The sequence below is a fragment of the Aptenodytes patagonicus genome, chromosome 7 (assembly GCF_965638725.1).
Source record: "Aptenodytes patagonicus chromosome 7, bAptPat1.pri.cur, whole genome shotgun sequence".
Classification (NCBI taxonomy): Eukaryota; Metazoa; Chordata; class Aves; order Sphenisciformes; family Spheniscidae; genus Aptenodytes; species Aptenodytes patagonicus.
This window is the reverse complement of record NC_134955.1, coordinates 16,780,816-16,807,540: the sequence shown is the minus strand read 5'-3', so window position 1 is coordinate 16,807,540 and position 26,725 is coordinate 16,780,816. Positions and strand designations below refer to the sequence as shown.

Here is a 26,725-nt window from a genome sequence, read left to right as displayed (position 1 = left end):
CCGCCCCCCTCCCCGCTCACGTGACGGCCCCTCCCCCGTCGCCATGACAGTAGCGGGCGGAGGGGGGCGTAACGGGGCTGTAAACAGCAGCGCCGCCGCCCCCCCCCCCCTCCCCGCCGCGCCCGGCCCTCCCCGTCCCCCGCCGTCACCCGGCCCCGCGGGACGGGGCCCCGCTCGTCCCCCGCCATCGGCCCCGGTGGCCCGGCTGCTCCGCTCCCAGGTCGGCGGCGCCGCCGCCACCGCGCTGCGGGGGAGGGGCCTCCCCTCGGCAACGGCCCGCGGCGGGAGGGGGCGCCGCGCGTCAGCGTCACGTGGCCAGGGCAGGCGGGCGCGCGTGACGCAGCTTCCTCCCGCGCGGGCGCGCCCGGCGTGACGCAGCACGGAGCGGCCGCACGCCCCAGCGCCGCCCCTCCCGCCGGTCACGTGCAGCGCTGTTTGGGGGCGGTGTTGCAGAGCAGCGGCACCGCTGGCGGTTGGCGGCCGTTGGCGTGAGGGAGGGAAGGAAGGAGCGAGCGAGCGAGCGGGATCCGCGGGTGAAGGTGAGGGGGCCTGGCCGGGCCGCCGGGAGGGAGCGGTGCTTCTTGGCTGTACGTCTCCCCGAGATGGGGTGGCGCCTTCCCTCCGGCCGGGGGCTGCGCCGCGGCCCCCCGGCGAGGCTTGGGTGTCGCCGCCGGCGAGTTCGGTGCCTTGCCGGCGGTGGGTGCCTGCGGGAGGGGAAGCCGGCTCGGCCCCGGGGAGTCCCTGCCGTCCCCGTGACTTCCTGTGTCCCGGTTCCCGGCCGGCGGCCCGTCCAGCGGCAGCTTTTGCTCTTGCAGCCGCCGCTTTCGGAGCGCTGGTGCGGGCGTTGCCTCACGCCGGTGCTGGGGAAGCGCAGCCCCGATGCGGGAGCCGGCGTGCGTTCGTTCCCTGGTGCCGGCGTTGCTCCTCCGCGCCCCGCTGGCGTTCGGTGCCCCGCCCGGGCGGCGGCCCTCGGGGGCTCGGTCTGCGGGGCCGTGGCTGGGCCAGCAGCGTCCCCTGCCCGCCTGCTTTCCGCGGACAGCTGTTTCTGAAGGAGTCGGGGGGTTCTTCTGAGCTTTTGGGATACTTTGCTTTACTCCGTGTATCTGAGAGAAAGTAAGATGGGTTTGTAGTTCTTTTCTCGAGCTGGAGGCTGGCAAACGGGCAGCGTGTGTTTAGAGGTAGGTCAGACACCGAGGTGGTTGCTGGTTTCCAAGAACAGAATTCCAAGGAAGGCTTTAAAATCTCAGGCTGGCTTCGTTTGATCGAGGTTATCTGCGACCTTCCGTACGGCAGAGTGTGTAAAACGGGCATTAGGGTGTCTTTCTGGACTAAATGCTCTAATCCAGAGCAACAGTCCTTTTTTAGTCATCAGAGATGTTCTAGTCTTTATCGCTGGGGTGGAGTCGTTCTCACATCCCATAATTTAAGATTTTTAAGACGTTTTTGAGAATTTTTGAGGAATAATTTTCAGTCTCTCTGGCTAAATGTGTATCTTCCCTTTTCCTAGTGCGTGGCGAGAGTAAGCGTTCCCTTTTCTTGTAAAAGGGAAATGTAAGGTTTCGCATGATAGTATTTCTGGGGGGGGATTATTTCATTTATGGGATTGCATACTAAACATTATTTAGAAATTCAAAGGCTTGAGTGTGAAGTGTAACAAAGGTTTTTTTTAAGCAACATAGAGGTCTAAACTGTAAAAATTCCCAACAAGAGATTCTTTTAAAGTATGTGCTGTTTAGGAAAAATATATGAGGTTGCAGCTTCAATAACTTTGATTCTTGGTTTTCACTCTGTGTTATCTATCTTGTATGCTGGAAAGGAGGTACTATAGAACGGATAGTTTATACATGTTTATGTATAGTTGTATTAAAAATGCACAAATGCAGGTAATTCTAAATTTGGTATTGGTTGAGGATAATACTCCTTAAATTTAGTTTTGGGGGAGAAGGTGATGTGGGTATAAAATGCCAATGCTAAATGTTTTCCTTGAGAAAATTAGTTTAAAATCAAGGGTGCATGTTGTGGGGGGAAGTGCATTTTACCATAAAACAAGGCTCTTTCCATAGGTAGACAGAACTTGTTTTACAGGTGGATGTAAATATATCTTATGGCTACATATTAAATATTTCCAAGGTTGGTATTCTGAAATGAACTTCAACAAAAACTTCTCGTAAATGAAGCAGGGGTCTAATTTTGCAGCCCTTGGGCCTTTTTGGCAAACTGAAACCTGATGCTGTTTGAATGGGAAGACGTTCTGTGGTTCTTTAAACACAGAAAAACAGATGTAATACTAAAAAGTGAACTAATCAAGAACTTACTTTATTTTGGCAGGTACAGCTAAAAGCTGAAGCTGTAATGCACCCATGAATGAGTAGTGCTAGTCTTGTACATCAATGGCCTCTGCGCCAATAATTCCAGACTCTTACAACCATGTGTTGGCAGAGTTTGAATGTTTGGATCCGTTGCTTTCTGCGCTCAGGCTGGATTCTAGTCGTCTGAAGGTGAGTTTGTGGTAGTTGGGAATTTTTTTGGTTTTGGTTTTTTGGTTGGTTTTTTTTTTTTTAATTCAAATAATGACCTTATTTTGTTTTTTATCTGATTAACCCACAGGATTAATCTTGTTCTTTTTGGGTGTATGCATGCTATCTTATGTGGGGGGGGAACACTTTGGGAAGAAGTAGTGAAGACAAAGGATCTTATTGCCTCTGTGTGTGTGTTTTCTTAATGTAACTGTGGGGTAAATAATACAGCCTTACACAGTTGCTGTCTTCTACTGTTTGCTCCAGTTGCGGAGAGTGCTATTCTATTATCTTTGATGACTGTGCTGCCAGTGTTTCAGGACTGGTACACACAGCTGGCAATGAAGCCTTTAAAAAATAACATAATAATGTAAGAAAAAGATACTGTTACTAGTACTTACTAGCAGCCGTGTTGTGCATTATAATTTTTATTCCTTCAGTGCACGTGTATAGCTGTGTCGAAGAGATGGCTAGCTCTAGGCAGTTCAGGAGGAGGACTGAACCTTATACAGAAAGATGGCTGGAAGCAAAGACTCTTTCTCACTCATAAGGTAAGGGTAGAGAATTCTATACAAAACTTTCCAGGGAAAATGGGACTGGGAAAGAGACATTGTTTCAAGTTAATTTTTATTAAGAGTCAACAGGCATTTTCAGCTTGCTAAATTGTCCAAATAAGGTGAAGGTTTGGACTGCTCCATTTAAAACAGGTTGTGGTATTGGAGTGTATCCCCACAGTGTGTGGTGTAATAGAATTCATGAGGTATGAAAGAAATTACTTGAGAGGGTCAGACCTTTGTTTTTCAAATTCTTACTTTTAACAGCAGCAACAAAGTTACCTGACTATTTAAGAATTAGAAGAAAACTTTGAATATGAAACCAGAGCAACTCACATGTAGATAACTACCAATGTTTGGATGTCCAAACTATGAACTACCTGGATAAGCAAAGAAAAGACAGGCTGGCTTGCTTTTGCTGAAAGAGATTATGGAACAGGGATTGCTGTTTCTACAGCCAGATGCTATTTCCTGGGAGCCACTGCTGCTCCCACTGTAACGTGAATGCAGCCATTTTTTTAAGGTTGGGAGCATCTCGCTTAATTCTGGCAAAACAACTTCCATAGGTGCAAGGACAGGAGACTGATTTCAGTGTTCTCCACATCAGAGAATGAACTGCAGTTGTTTCTCTTGATGCTGTCATGTTGTTGTCAGCTGCATCTTTTTAGAGTAAACTCAGTGTTTGCAAACAAAACCCAAACAAAAAAAAACCCAACACATTACAACAAAGTGGTAGCAGCTGTTGACGTGAATCTGGTTTATATCTTAGAGATAAAAGTTGTGTAGTGGTAAAGGCAGTACAAGAACAACTTTTACCTGTGCTTACTCCCATACTTGCTTTCAGGAAGGTGCCATTTCCCGGGTTGCCTGTTGTTTACATGATGAAGACTATGTTGCTGTCGCCACCAGGTGAGTGACTTAGAAACCTAAATTCTAGATAAATATTTTTAAGTAGCTTCTAAGTTTCAGACTTGGACATCTGCTGAGAACTTGGAGGGGGTCAGGGAATTAACTGGTAGAGGCCCCTACAGAATAATTCCCTGCATAGACAGTTTGCTTAACTTTTTTTCTGGAATAATTGTTCCAGAATAAGTATTATTTCTGTAACAGGACATCTATGGGAGAGCTGATGCATGTGAAGTTATGATGATAAATGTCTCCCTGAGACCTTTCAGCATCAAAATAAATACCCTCATTAACCTGGCAGAGTGAGATTGGTAGTTAATACCACTTACATTGTTTAAAATCCATTTAAATGCTTATTTTTCTGCATCCTTACTGGCAATTCCAGTAAATGTGAGAGTAGCCTTCCAAAGCTGCTGATACATCATAGTGCAAGAAAGGACACTTATTCTTCTTCAGAATTAAGAATGTGACACTTCTTGAAAGCATGCAATCTTAAACACAACCAGCTCTGAGATGTACTACTTTGCTTAGATTTTCTGTTTCTTTGGAATAATGCATCTTTATTAATGATAAAACATCAGAAAATTTATTCTCAAATTGTATTTTCTTTTTGAATTATTGTAGCCAAGGTCTTGTAGTAGTCTGGGAGCTGAATCAGGAACGTCGTGGGAAGCCAGAACGGATTTATGTTTCCTCTGAGCATAAGGGCAGAAAAGTCACAGCTCTGTGTTGGGATACAGCTGCTCTTCGTGTTTTTGTAGGAGATCATGTGGGAAAAGTATCAGCCATCAAGATTAACACATCGAAACACGGGAAGGTAAAATGTTGCATACTTTGTTTGAGATGAAGAGGTTCCCAGGGGATGATGTGTGGAATCTTTTTGTTCAGTATAGTAAAGTAGAACAGAGGAAACTTGCCAGCTGATGAAGTTCTGGTAACTTTGACTGTTGGGATGAAGAACAGTCTTCTACTCTTGAGACAACAGTAGAATTCCTAACCCGTGAACTTCCCCCACCCCCTCTTTTAGCTGTTTTAGTAATGTAACATAAAAATGCTTTCAAATGTACAGAATTAAAAACTGGCCGAGCTTCTTCCTCTTGGAATTTACAAGCATCCAAGCCCAGGGTCTTGGTGTTTCTGAGCCTGTTGGATTCCTTAGACTCCAGCTACAGGTTCAGCTGTGTGTTTTAGTCCTCGGCTCAGCTGTCGGTCTGAGAAAGGGCAATCCCAGACCCTGATTTTGCTTGGCTCTGTCTGGATACTCTTATTCTTAAAGATGTGGATTAGTTAAAATAAATGGTAGGTGGATGTCAAGCTTACATCCATTGCATTTTGTGCGAAGGGCACACAAATTAATGATACTAGCCTGATTTTTAGCCCTTGAGTGTTCTTTAACTTTTACCATTACTAGGTCCTTTTCTTCTCCTTTTAATCTGTAAGAAGGAGCACAGCCTGGAAATAGGTGTGTTCCTCCAGATCCTTTCTAGCCCTCATGAAGGATCTTGATGGAAAATTAACTTAAAAGTAGCAAGACTATTGCATTTAAAGAAAAGGCAAAAAAATTCAACTGTGCAAAGAGAGGGAAAAGGAGAGGAGAGAAGGGCAAGGCCCACAGAATATGTCTGCTCATGCCTGTTAAAGGAATCGGACTGTTGAATCTCTCATGTAATGCACTTTGTTTGAAGTAGGGAATTGACACATTCCTAACAAAGAAAACAGCTTCAAGCTGTCAAAAATGGTGACCATCTGCTAGAAAATTTGAGTGCAGTTCCAAGTAGTTTCTTATTCATAAGAAGTCTGTCTATGGCTTTGTTTTGCCACCCATGCAAACTGAGACACTTGTATAATAAATAGTATTTGGGTAATTTGCTGCAGGGTAATAGAGAAAGTGAGTTCATGTAAACCACCTAAATCCGATGGAAGTTTTTTTGTATCAAGTAATCCCTCAGGTCTGTCTCCATAAAACTGTTTGCTGGCTGAAAGTACCCATGGGAGAGAATTGACAAAAGCACGAAGCTTACAAGAGCAAGAATAAAAACCCCTCTTAATATTACAAAAAACACACTCTTTATAAAGAAATGGCAGGGTGCTACAGGGATTTTTTTTTTTTTTCTTAAAACTTCAATAATGGTTTTAGGAAAAGGAGGATTTAGACTTTTATGCCTCTAAGCATTGAAGCCTTGTTTTGTAAGGGAGAGAGAAGAAAGGAACTGCTCTGTCTTATGCTGTGTATTTGTACCATACATGAGTCTTTTCCGAATTTTGTGATTTTAACTTAATGAAATAGTCTTTACTTTGAACTGAGGCCCTGTATGTTTTCTTTCTTTTTTCTTTTTAACTGTAGGCTGCTGCTACTTTTGTGATGTTTCCTGTTCAGATTATAACCACCGTAGATTCTCGTGTTGTTCAGCTTGATTATTTGGATGGAAGACTGCTCATATCTTCACTTACACGCACTTATTTGTGTGATACCGAGAGGCAAGTTATGTTTTACTTGTAAAATATTGGACTTTACAGAGTCACACAGAGTTTCTAAAGTGACCTCTGGAGATCTAGTCCAATTTTCCTGCTCAAAGCAGAGTTGGGTAGAATAGATTGTGCGGGACTGTGTCCAGTTAGATTTTGAGCATCTCCAGGGATGGAGACTCCACAAGCTCTCTGGGCAACCTTTTCCAGTGGTTCACCACCCTCACAATAATAGAGCTTTTTCTTATGTTGAAATGGAATTTCCTGTGTTTCCATTTGTGCCCATTGCCTCTTGTCCTTTCACTGGGCACCACTGAGAGTAGTCTGGCTCCGTCTTCTTTACTCCCTCATCAGGTATTTATACACGTGGGATGAGATGAGTTCCAACTCTGAGCCTTCTCTGTTCCAGGCTGACCAGCCCAGCTCTCTCAGCCTCTTCTTATAAGACAGGTGCTGCAATTCCTTAGTTGTCTCTGTGGCCCATCGCTGGATTTGCTCCAGTATGTCCATGTGTCTCTTGTACTGGGGAGCCAGCACTCCAGATATGTCTCATCAGTGCTGAGAAGAGGGGAAAGATCACCTCCCTTGGCCTACTGGCAATGCTCTTCCTAATGCACCACAGGAAGCTTTTGGCCTTCTTTGCCAAAAGGGTGCATTGCTGGCTCATGATGACCTTGTTGTTCACCAGGACTCCCAGGCCCTTCTCTACAAAACTGCTTTCCAGCCAGTTGGCCTGTCCTGGTGCCTGGGATTATTCCTCCCCCAGTGCAGGACTTTGTGTTTCTCCATGTCTGTTTATCTAGCCCACGCTTCCTCAGTTTGTCTGTGAAGATGTTAGGAGGGGCGGTGTCAAAAGCCTTACTGAAGTCAAGATAAACAACATCCACTGCTCTCCTCTCATCTATCAAGCCAATCATTCTGTTGTAGAGGGCTATAAACATGATTTCCCCTTCGTAAATCCATGCCAACTATTCATAATCACTGTCTCGTCTTTCATGGGATTGGAAAAGGTTTCTGGGATCATTTGCACCATCACCTTCCCATTACCAGGTTGATCAACTGGTTCTGCTGAAAAAAAACCCCTTCGTGATCTGAGCATTCGTTTAAACTAATAAATATTTCTGCACCCTGTCTTTTATAAACTTTGTGCAGGCTTTATAATATCTATTACAGACTTTTTTAAAGCACCAAAACCAATTCAGCAACTAGGATTTAGTATTTTTATTCTTCAAGAACAACATAAAATTAATAAGAGCCTTTATTAACGTTGCTTTAACAAGTATGTTTCTTCCCCTAGAGAGAAGTTCTGGAAAATTGGTAACAAAGAGAGAGATGGAGAATTTGGAGCATGTTTCTTCCCTGTTGGAAAAAACAGTGGGAATCAACAGCCGTTAATATATTGTGCTCGACCTGGCTCAAGGATGTGGGAGGTGAACTTTGACGGGGAAGTGCAAAGCACACATCAGTTCAAGCAGCTGCTCTCATCACCGCCTCTCCCTGTTGTTACCCTCAGGTAGAAGCATGAGTGTTATCGGTGATAAACTTGCTTGGGACTTCTAGACTAACGAAAAGAACTGCCTTAATACTGAGAAGATTAAATAACCTCCTAGTGCAGTTAAGCATTAATCCTAGCTGTCATCTTAATACGTTCTCCTCTAATAACAGAAACCAGTATCTGAGTTTTCAAAAATGCCAGAGCCTTGATTCTGCAGGTATGTCTGTGTGACTACCGCAATGAATGCTGCTGTCATAAGACTATGTTTATTTAAGCCAGCCTTGTATTTCCAGGGTTAAGAATACTATATTAAGGAAGCGATATTGTTGTAGTTATGCTTGTAACGGATACTAGTTTTACTTTACAGGCTGGATCCTCATTATACTAGTTCCAGCTGCTCTCCACAATCTTTATCTTTCCCCAAGCTACTGTATTTGACGTGAGTATTTGTCAGCATAACTTCCTGTTGATAAAGTAGACTTTAAAAATAAAACAGTTGTATTTTCTCCTAATTTATATTATCGACTTCATCTTTTTGCCTAAGAATTTTCCAAGTATCGTGCTAAACAACGCACTTCTCATTTGCTGTATGTAAGCCAATGCCATCCCTGCATATTTTACAGTGACTACCACAATTAACTGTTGCACCGTTAACGTCTGCTTTGCTTGCAGTGAGCACTGTGTGATGACCTGGACAGAAAGAGGCATTTATATTTTTCTTCCCCAAAGTGTTCAAGTCTTACTCTGGAGTGAAATAAAAGGTAAACCAAGAATCTTCGCTTTGTAATATTGTCTGTTACGTTTGTCACTTCTGAAGCCCTTGCCTAACATGGAGCCTTTTCAAGCTCAATTTCTGCAGCTAGATTGCAGAACATTGATCAGAAAACTGTTTTTCATTGTCATCTGTGAGGTATATGCTTGAATATTAACCCTCTCCCCACCTCCTCCAGCCAACCCCTCCCTCCACACTTCTGAAAACATGCTTGAGAAACAAAACGTGGTGTAGAGTGAATCTTAAAATACAGTTATCAAATAGTGAGAGGTAATAACCTGCAGTATTAGTGAGGTAATACCTGCAGTATCCTTTACTCACTTCTGTTTATTCAGGTTTATTGTCAGGTGTCCTGTGAAGGATAATCTGGCAGCTGAAAGCTTAAAACCTGTTTTTTCTAACACCTGTCTAAATTGGAGCCAGGGAATGTACTTATTTGGCAGATGAGTGAGGCCTCATAAATGGTTTTAAGCGTAGTCCTAGAACCGTTAGTCACAGTCAGTCTTTTCCTTCCCCTTCTCTCTCTGCCTTTGATGTTAAGTTTCCAGTGCCTTTGTCATAGAGTGTTTGCATATAGCATAACTATTTCATTTGAAAACTGCTGAAAGGTTGAAGTGTTTTTCTACTAGCAAATGTTTTCCTTCTGTTTCAAAGCTTACAATGATGTATTTCTCATCTTTATCAGTCTTTAGTTTTTCATCCCCCTTCAGAGGAAAAGGAAACTTCTCAGTAACGTCAGTGTACTTTTTGAATGCTTTCTAGAAATGCAGCTCTGTAAAGTTTTGATACTTTAACTGTGCTTTATAGTTGTTAGATACTAGCTTAGCACTCTTCAGTGTTTGTTTTCTCCATGCCACTTGTGCTACAGTGTATTAGGCTTTTGCATGCATTTGCAGTCAGATGGGAAACATGTTTTCACCTTCCTTCAGGAACAGAAAGGAATGTTGACTAACAATTTCAGTCCTTTAGATATTTCTGTGCATCTTGTTTTGCAGATATTCAGGATATTGCAGTTTACAAAAGTGAGTTGTTCTGTCTGCATACAAATGGAAAAGTTCTGCACCTCTCCCTTCTGCTGGTAGACCGCTGCATAGAGCGTCTGATAAGAAGAGGGTTCTGGACACTTGCTGCCAGGGTCTGTTGTCTCTTCCAAAATTCAATCATTTCTTGCAGAGTAAGTAAATACGTCTTTGTAAATGTGCAATGCAACTTCACTCTGTTTCCTGTCACCCTCTTCCATTAAGTTACGTAGGTTTCTGAGATTCATATTCTTGGAGTTTTTAAAAAGTCTTCTAAACGTTACACTTTTAGGATGAAAATTAGCTTCCATATATGGTACCTTTTGCTTTTCACATGTGCATTAGAAATAATGTTTCTGTTTCACTGTGTGCTTTATAGGCAAGAAAAAATTTGCCTCTAGACAAGCTGGAGCACTTGAAGTCTCAGCTGGATGCCTCAACCCAACAAGATCTCATTATGCAGCTGGAAGAACTAATTTCAAAGTTGGAACCTCTAGATTCTGCGTGCAGCAGTAGAAGGAGCAGTATTTCATCTCATGTAAGCGTATTGGTAGTGCCAAAAATGTTACCTGCAGATTTTATCTTTATGAATTAAAATCACCTCGTTGCTCACTTTGAAGATAAGGCTTTCATTTTTACCATGTCTACTATAGCTGATAATGCTATTTTCTAAAATTAGGTGGGGTACAGAGGTATGAAGTACTACTATTTGTATTCTTTAAGCTCTTAGACCTCTGCCTTTTTTCCATATTATTTTGTGGCTAATAGTTGAGATGTGGACAAAGATTGATACGAAGATGACTTTCTCCACAGCTGAGTTTAGTGTCTTAACATGCTTCAGTAAAGGTCATCTTGATTGTAACTGTAGTTTTATGTGGTGAAAATGGAATGTCCGAATGCTCAGAACTATCCTAGCCCTATTTAAAAAATTGTCTCACTCTATGAAGCTTAAGCAGAAAGCTCTAAGGAAAAAAAAAAAATCAAAGCACATTTCTAATATTCTTTTACACGTACAGCTGCTTGGTATTGTCTTGGCTTCCCAGCAGCTTTTCAAGAAAGGGGAAATATTTCGTAGTTAAATACAGTATCAGTTGCTGCTTTCACTGTAACAATGTTTAAAAAGTAAAGTTTAAAAAGGCAAAGTAATGTAAATTCCATCTTGATGTGGTAGACGAGTTTTTTTTCATTAGTAGATGGGAAAGTAAACTACATAGACTGACCATGAGCAAAAGAATGTACGTGTGTCCTGGAACTAAATAGTTTTGCAGGTTCCGTAATTGTGCTAGCTGGGTATGGTTAACCAGCAAAAAGAATACAGACTCTTGGGTACACAGGTACAAAGGGGTGAAGTGACAGTCTTGGATGCAGGGCTAAGGCAGAGATGGTTTTTATCTTGTACTAAGTACACCAGTTGTTCTGCAGGCTGCTTTCCTAAAAGCAGTTGTGGCATATAAATCTTCATAAAGTCACTGGACTGCACGCTTGTTGGCATGCGTGTACTTTTCCATTCTGGATATGTCAAAAATACGCTGTTATATCGGGATTTTCCAGACAGTGAATTACGAAGTGCTGTGAGGTTATTTGTGTGGGTATGGTTGGTTGAGTTCGTTGCAGGAAGTTTAACAAGGAAGTGCAACTCACACAACATCTAACTCCTCTCCCTTGTCTGACAGGAAAGCTTCAGTGTCTTAGACTCTGGAATATATCGTGTTATCAGTCGAAGAGGCAGTCAGTCAGATGAAGATTCATGTTCTCTCCACAGTCAGACGTTCTCAGAAGATGAGAGACTTAAAGAATTTCCTGCACACCAGGAAGATGAGCAAGTAGAACTTGGTAATATTTCTTAATGAAAATATGTTGTTCGGATGCAATTTTTATTTATTCTACAAGAATTTGATTGGGTTGGCTCTGTGCTCTTATTTTCCACTATCAAGTTATCCATGATTAAATCCTCTAATTGATCAATGGGAACACAGTCGCCCCACCTTGCAGTCAAACTCTTTTCTTGAAACATTGGGGTGAAACGCTGGCTCCACAGAAATCCAAGCTTAAAAACAAGCACAACCCAGAGAAACAAAACAAAAGGTCTAGAGGGCTTTTACCAAGCTAGGACTTCACTCAAATTTCCGCCACCTCTCCTCTCTGTGCACTTCAGCATTAATACTAAGATTCTCCCAGCTGACTATGCCAGTGTTACTTGAGCTTCAAATGAGATTTGTTTGCTGACGCTATCCGTCCAGTAATATTAGGTCCAGGAAAGCATTTCTTAATCTTGGCTCTGGCTTTATATTTCTTCACGCAAAACAGTAGGTTTATGATGTGTTCTTAACTTTCTTGCGGGGTTTCATTTGTAAAAGGGATCATCTCTTACATGTGTATACATTAGCATAGGGATGATAGAATTGTTATTAGCTAACATCCAGGGAGCTTTTTTTATTTCCTAATGAATATCTGTCACTGGGCGAAAGCTAGAGTGAGACAATAATGGGTCTTGTTCTCTGCTCTGGTTGGGATTGGGAGGGATGCAGAAACCCGGGATGATGAGGAGCTGGCTTAGTTCCAGGTACGGTAGAGAGGCTTTCTAATAAAAAAGCTGCTCTTTAGCTTTTGCAGAGAGTAGATGCCAGTTGAGGACGGAGAGAATTTGGGTGCCTTGTTGTGGGAAGACCACAATGGGGAAGGAGAGTATAGGAATTAGTATTTATGCCCCTACTTGTCAGTAGTGTTATCCTGCTGACAAACCTATGTGCTGTTTGTAGCACTTATGTGTACGTTTGCCTCTTTACCTACATCACCATTAAAACAACAGATGAGAAAACTTGGAAAGAAGTGTATCATTTCCCATATTAAAGCTCTAAAATGAAGGGACGTAGTTTTTGAATGTCAGAATATAGAAAAGTTCTATCTGTTCAACAAGAGATAACAAATTTTCTGATTATTTCAAAGTAGAGAAGTTCTAGATGCTTCTTGAAGCATGTGTACTTAATTTGGTATTTAAGAGAAATGGACTTAGTGTTTCCCTGCTCACATTTATGTAAGATGTCATAAGTTTTTAGGCTTCTAACCTGCATAATGAACAAAAGCAGCCTTAGTTACAAGCAGTCTTAAAATCAGTTGTGACCTTTAGGCGCTATCTAGAGATATTGTGGATTCTGATGGTAGAATTTCTCTAACAGCATGGTATCTTTTCCTCTCAACAGTGCAGATAGTGCTGACTGTTGCAAAATGCAGTGTCATCCTTACTTAAAAGGATCCTTTTTTTCTTATTTACATCACTTAAAAGATACAGTGTGTGTTTGTACCAGGAAATGATTAATCAAAACACATTGTAGATACTGTTAGGGGTATAAGAGTGAAAAGGAAATAGTCAGTGATTCTATATTTCCTGTGATTCTTATCAAAAGCCAGAGAGCTGTGGGTTCAATTATATTTTGAAGTCCGTTCAAATAAAAGGGTGATTTATACCTTAACGATGGTTTATGTGTCTCTGTATGTTCGTATGTGATTTAGGTTTTAGGAAATCATGCAATGTGAATTGATGTATGCCACAATACTTAATTTTCCTAGATGTTTAAGTAACTGTCAGTGGATTAAATCAAGATTTTTGTCCCCTAAATGGACTGTAAGTCTACTTTTAGAAGATAGTTTTCATACAGTCGTTGATCATCATTTGCCTTGTTATAGAGCCAAAAGACTATTAGCAAAGCAGACCTACCAGATTCAAAGGCAGTAATAAAATGGCCCTTGAAACCAAATAGCACTTTTCTGGCTCCCCACATTCTTGAATATTAAGTATGAAAATATCCCATGCAGGTTATCCATTACTGAATTAGGGACTTGCAGTTTGTTTCACTGTTCCATTTTTGCCAGGCCACTGTTTCATGACTCTTTATTTCAATTCCATTTGTTAGACAATGTATCTCATGCATCTGTGACGGTTGAGGCTGACCGGAATGAGACATTTCTCCCATTCGGTATTCCTTTGTCATTTCGTTCCCCATCTCCTCTCGTCTCTCTCCAAGCTGTCAAAGAAAGGTAAAACTTGCAGCAGGTTCACTCATCCATTACATCTTTCCTTTTTCTGTCCTCTGAATTTGTAGCGTTATCTGGTTTAGTTCGTACTCTGTTCTGCAAAAATGTAACATTTGAACTGAAACACTGGAGATGTAGTCAAGTTTGCTAGACAATTTAAACCTTCCATCTTGACTCTAATGAAGATATGAAGAGCTGCTGTTAACTTCAGTGGAGCCAAGATTTCAGCCTCAGTTTTGAAATGGCTAAGAATGTTCAAATGTCCAAGAATGTTTAACATTACCCTGTAAACTGTGGTTGTGATTTGTATTCAAAGCAAACTTGCTGAGTATTGTTTTGGGATTTTGCTTTTCTGGTACTTAGATTTCTGAACAGTGAGTGAAGGCTGCCTGTGTTGCTTGGGGACAAACATTAAAATATTAAAAGCATGCTAGATATTGCTAAAACACTCTTGCGAAGTATACCATGTGATCTGCCATCTCCCCCCCATACACCTTGCAGTGAATCTAATCAATTCCCCGAGTGTTTATGGAATAATGGTAGCTTATACCTGGTACAAGTAAATATGGTAGTGTCCGTTTTATGCAGAAATCAAATTGCTATTTTAAAACTCACTTTAAAAAACAGGGGGGGATGAATATAAAGGAGATGGTGTTAAATCCGTAACTTAAAAAGTTGGGGGGGGGGGAGTTTGTTAGTTTCTTAGCTAAAATGTTGCTGGCCCATAATGATAGTCTGAAAAATTGCGTAGCCCTCCCTTGATCACTTAGGTGTGTGAATTATGTCCTGCAACAAAAAATTGTAGCTGATATCAATAGTGTGAGGATCTCAGAATAACCTTCAGAAGTACATGCAATGTTTTGAATTCTTTCTAAACTGTAAGCAGTTTTTAGGACTTTGCTAGTAATAAGTGTTTCCACTAATAGTGAATACTTGAAGATTTAGTTATCACTATATTCAGTTTATAATTGAATAAAATACTATCATATTTACAGTTAATTTTTAAAAATTTACCTTTAATCCTTCTATACGTTAAAGTCCAATTGTTTTGCTACATTTGAATCCTTTCTCTCTTCTGCAGCAACCTTCAGCTTTTGCTATACCTTGGTATAGTAAAGATGCCATATTCTCTGGCAAGCAAGTAAAAGGGTTGCTTTTTTCTTGATGCTCTTAAACTAGTTCTTGGCCAGAAAGCAAGAAGCTGATTCTTCTGTTCAACTCTCAATGACATAGTTCTCTTCATGGCGGTGGTACAAATAATTGGGTTTTGGTATGTTCACTGGGCTTCCTCTTGAATAAAATACCCAAAGGGATAGGGACTGATGACGTGAAAAGGACGTTTTTAGTAAGCTTTGTCATCTGAAGAATTAACTTGGGGTATTGTAAAACTTTCTTACCACCAAGAGGGACATAATTTCCTAATGATGCTTTCTGTTTATAAGCTTTAAAATGCAATGTAGCCAATCTGCATTTATTTGCATACGAATATATGTGAAAATGTAAGCACTAATGTTAGTATGTGATCCTGTTTCTCCAGCAGCAAAGAAACCAAGTCTTAAATACTTTAGGTTTTTATTCTGTGCTGGAAGTATGGATCATGACTGAAATACGAATTTTGAGCAGCTTCTTAGTGGGTTTTGTTCTTGTTGGTCATCACTGTTCTCATCCTTTTCTCAAGAGTTCTTCAGATTATAAAGTTTTCTGAAATCATGGTTTGAATGGAAAGGAAGTGCTTGATTTGTTTGGTTCTGAACTTCCAATTTTAAATGTTTGAACTTCTGACTCCTAGTGTTTCCAGCTTTGTACGCAAAACTACTGAAAAGATTGGCACGCTTCATATAAGTCCTGATACTAGAGGGAGGCAAGAAGCAAAGGATGATGAGCAGCTGCAGGAGTTGACTGTTAATCTGGTAGCATCTCCCCAGGAAGAGAAAGAGTGAGTGCAAAATCACGTTTTCTTAGCAATTGCATTTGCTGGGGATTCTGAGGATAACAACCTAAAGGAAAAACTACTGTTTCGAGTAGAACGGCGAGCTCAGTGTTAGGTTTTTGCAGCTGCCTTCATTACTATGGTGGGTTTCACTGGTTCTCCCTGACTCCTTTCCTAGAAGCTGATTAGGCAATGAACACTTCTGGGTGGTGGAGCATGCACTCTCCACAGTGCTGTAATAACTGAAGAGCAAGAACGTAGTATATTACACTACATGAGAATTGCTGATCTGTGATGCTCATTATAGTTATGGACGTGATATGAACTGTGAGTCCAACAGTTCATTTGCTGTCATTTCTGAGTGGGGAGTAAACGCTTTTATCTCCCTAAAAACTTTTTTTTTTTTTAATAATGGTAGCTATAAAACATTGAACTTCTTTAATAGTTGTCCAATTAATACAGAGCTAAGTTACTTCATACTCCAATGATTTGCTAACTTACGTTTTGGACTAACTTTCATATAGTGGCACGATACTGATTTTTATTCAGTACCTTCAGAAATCTGCTGTAGTTGGAGTAGAAGCCATTATAGAAGGTCACAAAAATATATTATCGGTTGCTCTTCATGCCCAATTCATCCATAATGTCTGTTGAGCTGTTCCTTCTTTAGAAATTAAAGCTTTCTATTTTTTTTAATAAAGGAATTAATGTTGTTTCCTCACAAATTTGAGGAAATTTGTGAGGAAATCTTCACTTAAATTACTAAAGATAATGCTTCAGATAAGACTGAAATTAATGTGTTTTTCTAGGTTAGAACCACAGAGCTGCCAGCTTCCAGAGGAGGACCATCTAAGAGATCTCAAGGCTGCAACAGCAGAAGCTATGTAAGCAGGGAAACTTTTTAGTGTATAGATATATTGGGTTTTGGTAGAAAAATGATTTTTTAAATTACTATTTTTTTATTCGTTACATAAATATAAAAGTAATGCTGTAAATGTCTATTAACATAATCTGAAAGGATCTCATTTGGTTAATGATTTGTTTCCCCTATGTAAAACCAAGCAAAAACCACTAAAAACTTTAGCATTATCCTTTTGTCCTAATTACAAGCATAGTTTAAAAAAACAAATCCTAAACCACCTAACAAAGAAAAATCTATTCTGAAAGAAATCTTGAGGAACTCAGAATGTTCTAATATCAAATGTAGACAGCCTAAGTAGCCTAAATTCTGTTTGATGCACTCAAAACAACAGCCGACCATAAGTCAAGTTTAGGAATATACTTTGAGTTTCACAAAACATATATAATACTTCACTTGTGGCATCTTATAACCGTCAAGCAACTTAGCAAACTTCTTTTTTATGCTACAGAGCCAAACTCCAGGATCCCCTGGTTTTGTTAGAACCGCAGTCTATGAGAAGGGTTTTACAGGAATGGCTTATCTATCTAGAAGAAAAGTTAGGCAGCAAAGAGCATTCTGCTTCCTCTATTAAGAAAAGCAAGACTGTGTGTGCTGAAGAAGAGAGGGCAGTCCTGGAGGAAAACCTACGACTGGATCCAACTGATGGAGACCCAGCAGACAAAGAACAGAGTAGTATCTTGGAAGACTGCACTGAAGAGGAAAATGCTGATGAAACCTGTGTAAGCAAAACCATGTGTGAAAATAGTACTGATTTGAAGGGACCTTTGGACTGCTGCTTTCAAGTGTCTCCTCCATGTGTCATAGAACCGGATGTTCAGAAAGATCTCGTTGAGTTGACAACACTGTGTTTTGAGCTGCGTGTATTTTCTTGTGGAAATGGTGAGGCAGAGGAAAGCTCTGATGGAAGTCTGCCACTAGCAGCTTCGTGGACCTTGGCTTGTAGGTTTATGCGAAGCTACTTCTTTCTTTTGGATTTAAAAAGACTAAAGCAGTGTATTATAACCATGTATGCAACCAGTCCTAATGTATGGGAAACGTACATCACAGGATTGAAAGGTAACTAATGAAAATTTTATTGCATAAGACTGGGAGAAAAAAGAAAAAAGCTTGAAGACACTTCCATTTGTGTCTGCAAATTTTCCTTCTGCAGGTGTAGAAGGGGGAGGGGGAGGATGGTTTGTGTGTGGGAGTTTTTGTTCTGGTTTTGGGTTGCTTGGTGGTTTGTTTTCTCCCCAAAGGCTAACTTATGAAGAACTGCTGGCTCCTTGGAGAGACTGTTGCTCCCCCCCACTTTGCAATTGTGAACCTTTTAATTTATATGGAGCTTGTTGGTTGAACATTGTAGTGATTACAGACCAGATCTATTTAAAAACAAATATATGTGCTTCAAAGAGCAAAAGCATCTTAATTAGAATCATATGTCTATAGAAACAAGGCAAAAGCTAGGGGAGGGGCTTCAGTATTTGCACTGGAAATGGAAGATTCGACTTGTAGAAAAATGTCGTTAATGTGAAACAAAACTGAATGGGATAGATGGTTCCATGCAAATGAGTGGCTTGTGATCACATGAGACTTCCTTTTTCCACAGAAATCTTTTCTGATCTTTTTGATGCCTCTTTAGCCTTATTGAACCAAAGCTTCCTGATTATATTGGAAAACAGAACTTCATCTGTTCTCTGCATTCAGTTTCTGCTTTACACATTTCTTTTAAGAGTGAATTAAAGTCTTAGCATTGATTTGGCACCAACAGAGAGTAGTCAAACAACAGAATCTTGCTTTGAGGGTTAGTTTCTCTGTTCACTATTTGGATTCTGAGAGCCCTAGAAGCGACAGTAATGCGTGATTCCCAGTTTGTCCTCAGTTGGACTGCACTTGTGCCTGTAGATTAATACTCACATTTCATCAGGATCAAGGTTTGTGTTGAATTCTGCATTCTGTGAAGTCAGTGTCTAAGCTGAAGGTTTTATTAATAGAAGCAAATCGTAATACATGAAAACTGATGCAGATCTGCGTTGTATTCAGCAAGCCATATGTCCTGCAGTGGGCTATCTTTTTTCACGAGAGGAAAAATTGCCTCCTCAGAAATCTAAAGAAAAGTAAAATATATCAAGAATATTATTCCATGCCTTAATTGTATCATTTTATAACTGTAATTTGCTGTAAGCATAGATTAGTGATGTTGATTTCTATGAAATGAACAAGTAGGATCTGTTCACTTACTACTGTTAGCTAGAGAGTTCCATGAAAGTAGTGATAACTTTTGTCCTTAAGCTTAAAAAGAGCTGTGTGCGTGTTAAGAAAAAAAAAACAACTTGTCCGTGTCTTGTAACTTGTGCGCTGACTTATTTCAGAACTAACTTGTCACAGTCCAGTGGCTTTAGCAATGGAAAATGAAGATATGTTGAAAATACTGAAACAGCTGCATGACCTGGGGCCTTGGGATGATAGCCCGATATTACTGGTACATGCTCAAAGGTTTGTAGCCCAGTCCTTTTTTTTCTCTTCAGTGTTGTTAACTTGCTAGCAGGAATTGGTTCACTTAGCATTTCATGAAGCTTTCTGGGAATCTTTTAAAGAGATCACTTTTCAGTACTATCTTGAATTTGCAAGAAAAAAAAATATAATTTTGCTGTTTGGTACTGAAAATAGTTTTTATCCTCTCTCTCCAGGCTTTATGAAAAATTTGGGGAAACAGCTCTTCGGCCCTTGATCAAGTTCCACCCCTCTATTTTGCCTACTGATATCAAACAGCTTTGCAGGAATGATCCAGCTCACTTTTTAGCATATTTAGATAGTTTGGTGAAATCAAAGCCAGAGGATAAAAGGTAAAGGGAATGTAGAATCTTCTTCGTCTGTCCGCTCTCTTCATCATGTAGCTGTGCGGGGTTGTTTTTGATTTTGGTTTTTGGGGGCTTTTTTTACTGTTTCTGTATCTGTCTAGTTGGTGTTCTTTAGCATTAGATTCCAATTCATTCTGCCAGTTTTAGTTGGTCTCTCAGACTGTTGTGGTTTTTTTTTTTTTTGTTAGATTAGATGCTAGTTTTAACAGGGTTTTTCTAAATAATATTTTCAATGGAACTGACTACTTTTGTTCCTGTGCCTGCAGTTTGGTATACCAAGGTTAGACAACATTTTAAAAAAAAAAAAAAAAAAAAAAAAAAAGTTAGGGGAACCCCACCTACAAACTTGATGGTTTTCTATGATCCCCTCAGTTTCTAGAAACAGAAATCATTCTGTGCTTTTCTATATTTAATTTTACATCCATATTTTTGGGGTTTTTTTCTGCACACACACACTCTACTTCTCCATATCTGGTATGTTTAAAACTGGTAGGTTTTTTATGTGTTTTGTTTTCTAGGTCATCTCTCCTTAGATCTCTTCTGCAGCCCGAATCTGTACGACTAGATTGGTTGTGCTTGGCAGTTTCTCATGATGCACCCCAAAGAGCAAATACAGTAGATGTGGAAGGAAATCCTAGGTAAAGTAGGGTTCACCCAAGGTCCTGAGTGCAGCAAAAAGCTTTAACGGGTCTGCAGGCTTTTGGCTTGGATTTTGTATGACAGTTTGGATGTCAGTGAATCCTTCAAGCATTTTGCATATTGCAGAGTTCAGCAGAAGCAACCAAAGGATTAAATAACTTTATCTGTAATGCTTTTCAGAGTGACTGCTCTACCGAGACTACACAGTGTTTCATTCATTTTTCCTTCTCTCTTTTCACATACCTGCCTTTCTCGTAAAGAGAACATAATGTTTGAAGAAAACCATTAATGCTTTAAAACGGAATTTCTCATCTTCTAGGCCACGATCGCATTTGTTTACTTGGGGCTACAACCAGCTCATTCTGCTTTTGATTAAACTCCCAGCTGATTTTGTTACAAAAAAGAAGATGGCTGACATCTGTAAATCACATGGGTAAGAAGAAAACTTGGTAATTCTTAATACTTGGTTAGTTGGTATTCTGACCCCAAAAAGATACAAATGAAAACGACCCATCTGCTCCTTACTTGGACAGGTTTTATCTAAAAACCTTTCCTGTTTTGAGGATGAATATTGAGGATCCAATTTAATGTACCAAATACCACTTGTGGCTAAGGGGGATTCCCCGTGTCCCCACTCTGCAGTGATTTCTGGCATTCAAGAAATTCCATTGCTTTTGTCTTCACTGATATTTAAATAAGCATTTAATTACTGTTGACTTTAGTTTAGACTATTTGATTCCTGGAAATCTTTACTCTCTTATTCAAGATTTTGGCCTGGATATCTTATTCTCTGTCTGGAGCTGGATAGAAGAATAGAAGCCTTTACTAATATTGCTCATTTGGATGATTTGAGCCTGTTGAATGGAGAAGATGGTTAGTGAGTCTTAAGCTGTTTAAACATACTTCTGTAATATAGGAACTGCCCTTATTATATACTGATTTAGTTTGACCGAAGTCAAGTTGAACTTTTATTTTTTGAAGTGTTTTGGTAGCGCTAACTGTGTAGTGCAGCATATTTGAAACACATAAATGGGTGTTACACTCTTGTATCTTCACACTGTGCTTTGTGAAATCAGTTGTGCTAGAAAATGCTTAAAAGTTCAAGAATGTAGAGCTGTTTATCAGCTGGGAGTAAAAGCTACACTTGGTGTTGTAGTTAGAGGAATAGCTAGCCTCCCTGCACAGCACAAAACTCCCCCCGCTACACATGCGCACTCACAAAGTTACGATGAGCAAAGCATTGTATCACATGGCAGAACTTAGAAGAAAATTCCTAGTAGCCCTAAGATGGACAAAACAATTCTTTGTCTCTTGACTTAATCCAAAGCCTTAAATACTGAACTATTGTGAAGCTTTTTGTGTAGTTCACCACTGAATCAGTCAAGGCAGTACACTTCTATACACAATTTGCTTGTTGATAATGCTTGATTTCCTTAAATCTTCACAGAGAAAAACAGAATAGCTAGCTTCCCAGTACTTAAGTACTGATATATTTAAAATAGTAGACTTAGAATAATCCTTGTTTTACAAATAATGTAACAAACTCATTTTACATTTAGGTTCCATTCCAGAGACCATAGAAGAATGGAAGTTTCTTCTGCATCTTGCACAAAGTCACAGCACAGCTTTCCACCACCATGGCCCAGAGAATGGGAACACTGTCAGCAATGGTAGCCCGAGCTGCCCAGACTGCATCACTGTGGAAAACGTAGCTCTCTTACTGGCAAAGGCCATTGGCCCAAATCGTGCCTTGCCTCTCTTGCAGGAGTGTGGCTTGACACTAGAATTGTCTGAGAGATTTACTGATGTCTGTGAGATACTGAGAATTGCTGAGAAAAGGCAAAGGTAAGATGACACGTCAACAGAAGATCCATGTATGCACCCTATTCATTTTGGATCTTCTTGGTGCTTTAAACTTTATTTTCAGTTAACAAAAAGATAAAATACTTCACATTTTTACCTTGGATTTTAAACTCGGCTGAAAGCTTTTCTATTATTTAAGAACTATGTATTGTGCAATATAGGCATTTTAAAATGGAAAACGAGGAAACAGGAAATCGTACATTAAAGATGTATGTGAAGGAGATTCTCTGAAGGGGATATCGGTCTTGCTGAGTCCTGCACAGACTCAGATCTCATCTATCCCTTCCAGAGAAGGCATGTATGGTGATGTCATGATGTTACTTCTGAAGTACAATTGCATTTTTTACAAACTTTTATTTAAAAAGCAAAGCAAAACTCTGTTGTTCTGTTGTTAGTTTTTTTTAACTGTTTGACCTTTTTTTTTTTTTTTTCTTCTTCTTTCCCCCCCTTTGCTTTAATTGCAGAGCGCTGATTCAGTCCATGTTGGAAAGGTGTGACCGGTTTCTGTGGTCTCAGCAAGCATAGAAAACAACTTGAAAAACTTTGGGAACATTTTTTACTGTAATGATTGTATATTAAAGTGCCTCTTAAACATAACAGGCTCGTAAAGAAATGAACTCCTGTCTAAAAGTTCAGTTATATTGAGCCAGTCTCCATCTGGCAGGTATCTGACCGGGAACTGTTGACGGTTCTTCCTTATTCCTTTGGAGATGAGTTTTGAACTCTAGAACTTAAATCAAAACAGTCCAGTATTTATCCTGAAATTAAGCTCACAGATTTCTGAGATGAAAATTCCTGAATTTATTTTCTGAGTCTATATGACTTAAGTGTTAAGGATATGAGCCCCTAAGTATTAAATTATGGAGTATAAAATTGTTTGTTTGTTTGCAAACATGAGAAGCCATTACTCGGATATATCTAAACCCGTATTTGTTTAATTTTCCTGTAAATGATATTGATGTTTTCAAGTTACTGTAAAAGTGCTTGTTATGATACTTTTTTTTCCTCTCTTAAATTATATGGACTGGTCTTGCCCAATTGAAATGCATTAATTGAGCCAAGTCTTAAAATGGGAGGGAAGTATTTTTCAGGAGTGGGTTAATGGTTATGAATGCTGATTAACAGAAGAACTTGTTAAATGAACTCACTGTTAAACTATAAGCATGATATTTCTAAATTGCCCATATCTATTTGTGCAACATGACTATAGACATCAGTCATGATATTTCAACAAACTTTACAACAGTGGAATTAGAATCACAGAATCATAGAATCGTTTAGGTTGGAAAAGACCCTTAAGATCATCGAGTCCAACCGTAAACCTAACACTGCCATGTCCACCACTAAACCATGTCCCTAAGCACATCTACACGTCTTTTAAATACCTCCAGGGATGGGGACTCAACCACCTCCCTGGACAGCCTGTTCCAGTGCTTGACAACCCTTTTGGTGAAGAAATTTTTCCTCACGTCCAATCTAAACCTCCCCTGGCGCAACTTGAGGCCATTTCCTCTCGTCCTATCGCTTGTTACTTGGGACAAGAGTCCGGCACCCACCTTGCCACAACCTCCTTTCAGATAGTTGTAGAGAGCGATGAGGTCTCCCCTGAGCCTCCTTTTCTCCAGACTAAACAACCCCAGTTCCCTCAGCTGTTCCTCATAGGACTTGTTCTCCAGACCCTTCACCAGCTTTGTTGCTCTTCTCTGGACACGCTCCAGCACCTCAACGTCCTTCTTACAGTGAGGGGCCCAAAACTGAACACAGTATTCGAGGGGCGGCCTCACCAGTGCCGAGTACAGGGGCACCATCACTTCCCTACTCCTGCTGGCCACTGTGGGGATTAAACAGCACGGACTCTGGCAGGCACGGCAACCAAAGACCTTTACTGCTCTTTGTTAGCATCTTTTATAGCAAGCAGAAGTGTACACGCGCTACCTGCAGCTTGCAGATAGATGCGCATGAACACAAGGCTATAACCTATGCTCTAGCAGATTGGCCTGTTCTTCCTGATCATGCGAAATGCCCTCATGGCCTTTATCTTGTTTTTTCTCCTTCCAGCTGTACTTTCCTTTCTCCGTTATCTTCTGCTTATGTGCCTTGTCATGCCAGGTGGTACAGTGTTTGCTCATTAAAATCAAACTCAGGAATGTCCGTTGTTAAAGTTCCCATCCCCACAGGCCACACTATTTCTGATACAAGCCAGGATGCTGTTGGCCACCTGGGCACACTGCCGACTCATACTCGGGCAGCTGTCGACCAACACCCCCAGGTCCTTTTCCACCTGGCAGATTTCCAGCCACTCTTCCCCTAGCCTGTAGCGCTGCATGGGGTTGTTGTGACCCAAGTGCAGGACCCGGCACTTGGCCTTGTTGAAGCTCATACAGTTGGCCTCAGCCCATCGATCCAGCCTGTCCAGGTCCCTCTGCAGAGCCTTCCTACCCTCGAGCAGATCAACACTCCCGCCCAACTTGGTGTCGTCTGCAAACTTACTGAGGGTGCACTCAATCCCCTCATCCAGATCATTGATAAAGATATTGAACAAGACCGGCCCCAAAACAGCCCTGGGGAACACCGCTCGTGACCGGCCACCAACTGGATTTAACTCCATTCACCACAACTCTTTGGGCCTGGCCGTCCAGCCAGGTTTTTTTTACCCAGCAAAGAGTACGTCCATCCAAGCCATGAGCAGCCAGTGTTTCCGGGAGAATGCTGTGGGAGACGGTGTCAAAGGCTTTACTAAAGTCCAGGTAAACTTTGGTAATTCCACAATGAATTTTGACATTTTGGAAAGTGAGAGGGCCACATGTCTTATTTTAATAATCTTTTTAAAAGCTGAAGGTTTAGATAAGTATTTTTAGATGGATGCTGTCAAGAAAGAAGTCTTTTTAAATATCTGATAGAATATGAAGATTCATAAAATCACTTGGACTTTATTTCTCATTTACAGAACTATGCTTTGTACCAGCACTCTTTCTGCACTTAATACATCTCTGAACAAGTTTCTTTTTAGACTTCTAGTTTTGGCCCTCTTCACTGTCAGACTCTCACATTTTTACCAGAAGGCCACAGTGTCCGGTCAATATTTGATTTTCACAAATGTCATTTAAGTAAAAAACTAACACATGTATTGGAACTAAATTTTATTAAAATCCATAATTTTGTCACTAAATGATTTGAAAATATTTCTTTATAAAGCATCTTTTTATGTAGTCTGGCAGCACTTGTAGTGCTGCAAAATAATGTTTTTATTTTCATCAAAACAGGACTTAGCAATACAACTTTCAGACTTTTGAGAGGTGCAGTCTGACTATTTCATCTCAATTGCAAGAAAGACTTTATTGTGGAGGGTCGGTTACTTCACTAGAGGAAATGAAGTTACAGGGAGGCAGTTAATGGCAGGCTTTCATCTGTTAATAGTGTTGCTTGTGGAAAAGCCAATACAGAACTACTTCTAAAAAAGAAAACTTTAAATCTTTTGTGGTTTAGATTTTGACATTGGAAACGGTACAGATCCTTCTATTGGAAACACCCCATGCTCTTACAGTAAGACTTGCACTAGGAGCCAGGCACTTGCAGTGTGTGGTGAGGTTACGCAAATCAGATGATGTTAGTGCCTGTTCTCTTACATGCCAAATGAGCATGCTGCTACCTCAGTGGCTGTTGCGCTTAACTAACTCCATTTCATACAGTGTGTGAATGTAGTACAGCTTTAGCCGAGTACTCGTGTTGCCCTCCTTAGAGGAAGTTGGCTGGCTTTCCAAGAATGTACCTGGCTTAATCTCTGTATGTAACGCTTCCGCTTTATTTGCTCTATGTATTTTGTGTACACAGCAGTCTCTTTCTTTCTTCTGTGGGGTTTTTGTACACTTGGTTAACTCTGAGTGAGGGTTGGGGCTTTTTTTTTTTAAACAATAAATCATAACTTTCCATTCAGAGCTTTTTCTTTGTGTCAGAATGGTCATATGGCTAACATAATGGGAAGCATTTGTTCAAATTTGGTGTCTAAAGTGAGCTTGTGTTGATGATTTCAACTAACTTGCTGTCAATAAAGAGTAAGAATTTACTCTCTGAAGAAAAGTTGGAAAATCGCTGTTTCCTATTCTTGATACGCGTGTGTTCATCTCATGTGGGTAAGGTGAAGGGGCTGTGAAATGAAATAGTCTTCTGTTTAGAAGTTACAGTTGTACAGAGCAACATCCTCATCCTAAAGCTACAGCCCCTACCAGGTCTTGTCAGCCAGCTAAACATACACCACTGATAGTTTAAGCCAGCCTGCGCTGCAGCAGATGAGCTGCAGCTCATCTTTGGTTTTGGTGACTGACTGTTGGTGGAGGGGAGCCTTGAAAAGCAGAGATGAATAAAGTGGGCTTTGCCCAGAGCAACTTTAAATAGAAGCTGTGTTGTTTCTGTTCTTTTTTTTTTTCCAAAAAAATATATAGAAGTCTTATACCAGCTTCAAAACATTATTTCACTGTTAGAATAATCATCAAAACCTATGGGGAAATCAACTTTATTTAAGATAAACATCTGCATATGCAATCTGTTTCTTGAAGAGGGGACAGCTTTGCAGTCGTTCTACACATCTATAAGCCGGAGGCCAATGCTAGTAAATATTCCATACAGCAGCATGGCAAAACTCCTGAAGTGAATTATTGCCCATCTAAACTTAGATAAGGTGCTGTTACTTCCCAGAATAAGGAATAACTCCATCTATTATTGTGCCTGAGCTGGGAATTCACCTCATCCCCTTTCTCAATCTGAGACTTACTTA

The 26,725-nt window shown here is 40.5% G+C and overlaps 1 protein-coding gene across 2 annotated transcripts; it reads left to right on the top strand.

Moving 5' to 3' along the window:
- The first annotated feature begins 440 nt into the window (after positions 1-440).
- Positions 441-26,348, top strand: HPS5 (HPS5 biogenesis of lysosomal organelles complex 2 subunit 2). 2 transcript variants are annotated; one of them, XM_076344116.1, is made up of 23 exons: positions 441-539; positions 2,329-2,498; positions 2,957-3,067; positions 3,915-3,979; positions 4,601-4,793; positions 6,321-6,454; positions 7,740-7,955; positions 8,305-8,376; positions 8,610-8,698; positions 9,705-9,883; positions 10,108-10,266; positions 11,402-11,561; positions 13,640-13,763; positions 15,550-15,696; positions 16,500-16,574; positions 17,061-17,668; positions 18,964-19,087; positions 19,282-19,437; positions 19,971-20,090; positions 20,411-20,524; positions 20,858-20,964; positions 21,651-21,936; positions 22,419-26,348. In XM_076344116.1, the coding sequence occupies exons 2-23, from the start codon at positions 2,391-2,393 to the stop codon at positions 22,477-22,479; spliced, it is 3,408 nt and encodes a 1,135-aa protein (XP_076200231.1). In that variant the 5' UTR covers positions 441-539; positions 2,329-2,390; the 3' UTR covers positions 22,480-26,348. The 2 variants fall into 2 exon arrangements, with proteins under 2 accessions (XP_076200231.1, XP_076200232.1); XM_076344117.1 differs by lacking the exon at positions 441-539 and adding an exon at positions 1,107-1,178.
- The last annotated feature ends 377 nt before the right edge of the window (positions 26,349-26,725 follow it).

Bases quoted from the DNA above. Each gene is read 5' to 3' on its own strand.
- HPS5 (XM_076344116.1), top strand. From the start codon at position 2,391: ATGGCCTCTGCGCCAATAATTCCAGACTCTTACAACCATGTGTTGGCA. The intron at 9,884-10,107 runs GTAAGTAAATAC...TGTGCTTTATAG, and splicing joins ATTCAATCATTTCTTGCAGA to GCAAGAAAAAATTTGCCTCT. The intron at 17,669-18,963 runs GTAACTAATGAA...GACTTATTTCAG, and splicing joins GTACATCACAGGATTGAAAG to AACTAACTTGTCACAGTCCA.